At 56.6% G+C, this 2493-nt stretch overlaps 1 protein-coding gene across 1 annotated transcript; it reads left to right on the forward strand.

Annotated features, from left to right (window-relative positions):
- The first annotated feature begins 142 nt into the window (after window positions 1–142).
- On the forward strand, window positions 143–2487 carry LOC307114381 (TERF1-interacting nuclear factor 2-like). Its single transcript, XM_079800976.1, is given in 7 exon segments — window positions 143–908; window positions 1061–1168; window positions 1249–1350; window positions 1430–1537; window positions 1623–1719; window positions 1903–2213; window positions 2216–2487. Coding segments are annotated over 7 exon segments (1080 nt in total). The 5' UTR covers window positions 143–716; the 3' UTR covers window positions 2378–2487.
- Window positions 2488–2493: the final 6 nt, after the last annotated feature.

Raw genomic sequence — 2493 nt, forward strand, 5'->3', positions numbered from 1 at the left:
AACAGGACGCTCTTAATGAGGCAGCCAGTAACCTGCAGGCCGCCAAGTATTGAGGCCGCCGATGCCTTGGGGGCGAGCATTATTGAGGCAGCCAGTACCCTGGAGGGCGCAATTATGAGGCAACCAGTGGCCTGGAGGCGGCCATTATTGAGGCAGTCCGTACCCTGAAGGCCGCCATTAATGAGGCAGCCATTCAGTTCCGGGAGATGCAGCTCCGGGTGGAGGTCTGGGATTTAAGGAATTTCCGTGGGTGATGATGATGGTGGAGAGGACAAGCCGTATGATCCCGCTGTACAGAAGAGAAAGTCAAGCCTCCCAAGAGAGGGACGTGACTTCTATGCACGTTCGCCAAGAGCCGCAGGGCCGGCCGCCGGGGCGGGGCTTCCGGACGCGCGCTCACGTTCCCCCGCCTCCGGGGGGACCCATTGGTTTTCCATTATCGCCCTTTTCCGGGGCAAGAAAAACTGGTGGCACGGCCGGAAGCGGAAGCGCGGTAGCCCTCGGGTTCGAGACAACGGCGCCGTTTAAGGGAGAGCGAGCATCCTGGTACCATAGGAGCCGCTAGGTTCTTCACCCGGGCTCCGGCCCAAATTGGAAAAAACCCTACAAAGTCCTGGCGGCCTATAGAAGGGCGCTGAGGACCGCGAAGCTTACGACGCCCGCGCCTCGGGGCCAGAGCGCCTCTCGGAGGAAACAACCGAAGTCCCGCTCCCGCCATGGCTGAGTCCCCGGGCGCAGGCTCCGCCGCCCTGCGCTTGGCTGCCGCTGCCAGCTGGAGTGTCGTGCGCGGACGCCACGTGGAGTATTTCCCGCAAGTGTTGGAGTTTCTGCGGACCCTGCGCGCTGCTGCTCCTGGCTTGGTTCCCTACCGCCACCACGAGCGCCTGTGTATGGGCCTGAAGGCCAAGGTGTTAGAGCCACTGGGACCGGGAACGCGCCGAGGGGAAGGGGCGGGGTGCAAGGATCCGACTGGGGGAAAAAAGCCGCTTGTGGGGTGGGAGCGGCTGCGAAAGGGAAGCCCGCTCCGAAGTGGGAATTCTGAGCTCAGCCGCCTTTCCAGGTGGTGGTGGAGCTGATCCTTCAGGGCCAGCGTTGGGCCCAAGTCCTGAATGCCTTGTATCTCCACTTTCCAGTGTCTGGACCTGCTGTCGTGCGGGACCCCAAAGCTGTGAGTAATCCCTGGAACAGTCCCCACCCACGGTTAATCCTTGGTGCCCCTAATTTGTCTGCCTTCTTTGCCTTCCACAGACAGAGCAGGATCTGAAGATCATCTCAGAGGCACAGGAAGCCTTTCACCGGCAGGTAAAGCTGCTGGCAGAGGCCCCTGAGGATTTGGATTGGAAGTTGCTGGTGAGACTAACTAATTTTGGAAGCTGTGATGTGGCTTTCTTTTCTAGTCCTTTTCTGACCAGCTTTTTTCTGTCTGCAGGAACTTGAACAAGAGTATGGGGAGCCCTTTCTGGCTGCTATAGAAAAGCTGTTTTTTGAATACCTGTGTCGGCTGGAAAAAGCGCTGCCTACCCCACAGACACAGCAGGTTTTCCTAGGGCAAAGCACAGAGGGCAGAGAGTGGGGTGGTTGGATCCAGGACTGTGGTCTTCATGCTCTCTCCTTGCCCACAGCTTCAGGATGTGCTGAGCTGGATGCAGCCTTGGATGTCTATCACGTCTTCCTTTGCTTTGAGCCAATATAGTGTGGACATGGGGTGGCCACTTCCAGGTACCAGGACCATCTGGAAAAATTAGGAATTTGGGGGTGGAATATGTAGCCTGAGATCTTTTGAGACAGCCAGCCCACTAGAAGGATTACATGGGCTTGAGACCCCAAAATTCCTGATTTTTCCAGACTGAGTTTATGTGTTACTGTCTGTTCTCTTTATAAGGAACATTCTTTTCTTTTTAGAGTGCTCTGTTACTAACCCAATGAACATGTCAGAGCCCATGGAACCCAGTCCTCCTCAGCAACCAAGACCAGCACACCATCAACCTGCGCCAAAAACCAGCCCCGCCCCACCCCTTCCTCAGGGACCAGCCTCAAGAAAGCACCCAGAACCTCTGGCTGGCCACCACTTCAATCTGGGCCCTCTGGGCCAGCGAAGAACCCAGGCCCCGTGGGCATCCAGGAGGGTAGGCCATGTGGAGCCCCTCACAGTCATGCTGTTCACCTTTCGGAATCTGAGTTCACCCACCCAGGTAATCTGTCAACCAAGAACAGGAAAGAACAAGGGACACGCATAGCAGTTCCAGCAGGTGATGGAGGCACAGAAGCAGCCTCCACTGGGAAGTCCAGGAGTCCGTCCCAGACCCTGGGCGGAAGGACTGTGAAGGAGAACCCAGGTGACGTTGTCAGGTCCAGCCTGACGATTGAACCGGGCTGAGGTAGGGAGGTGGGAATTGAGAAATAGAAAGAATAAGAGAAACAACAGCGGGGTCAGGAGGTCCAGAACTCTCGAGAAGCTCTGGCAACTTTTATTAGTAATACAGTGCTTTTTAT

This window comes from Cnephaeus nilssonii (assembly GCF_951640355.1).
Source record: "Cnephaeus nilssonii genome assembly, contig: SUPER_18_unloc_1, whole genome shotgun sequence".
Classification (NCBI taxonomy): domain Eukaryota; kingdom Metazoa; phylum Chordata; class Mammalia; order Chiroptera; family Vespertilionidae; genus Cnephaeus; species Cnephaeus nilssonii.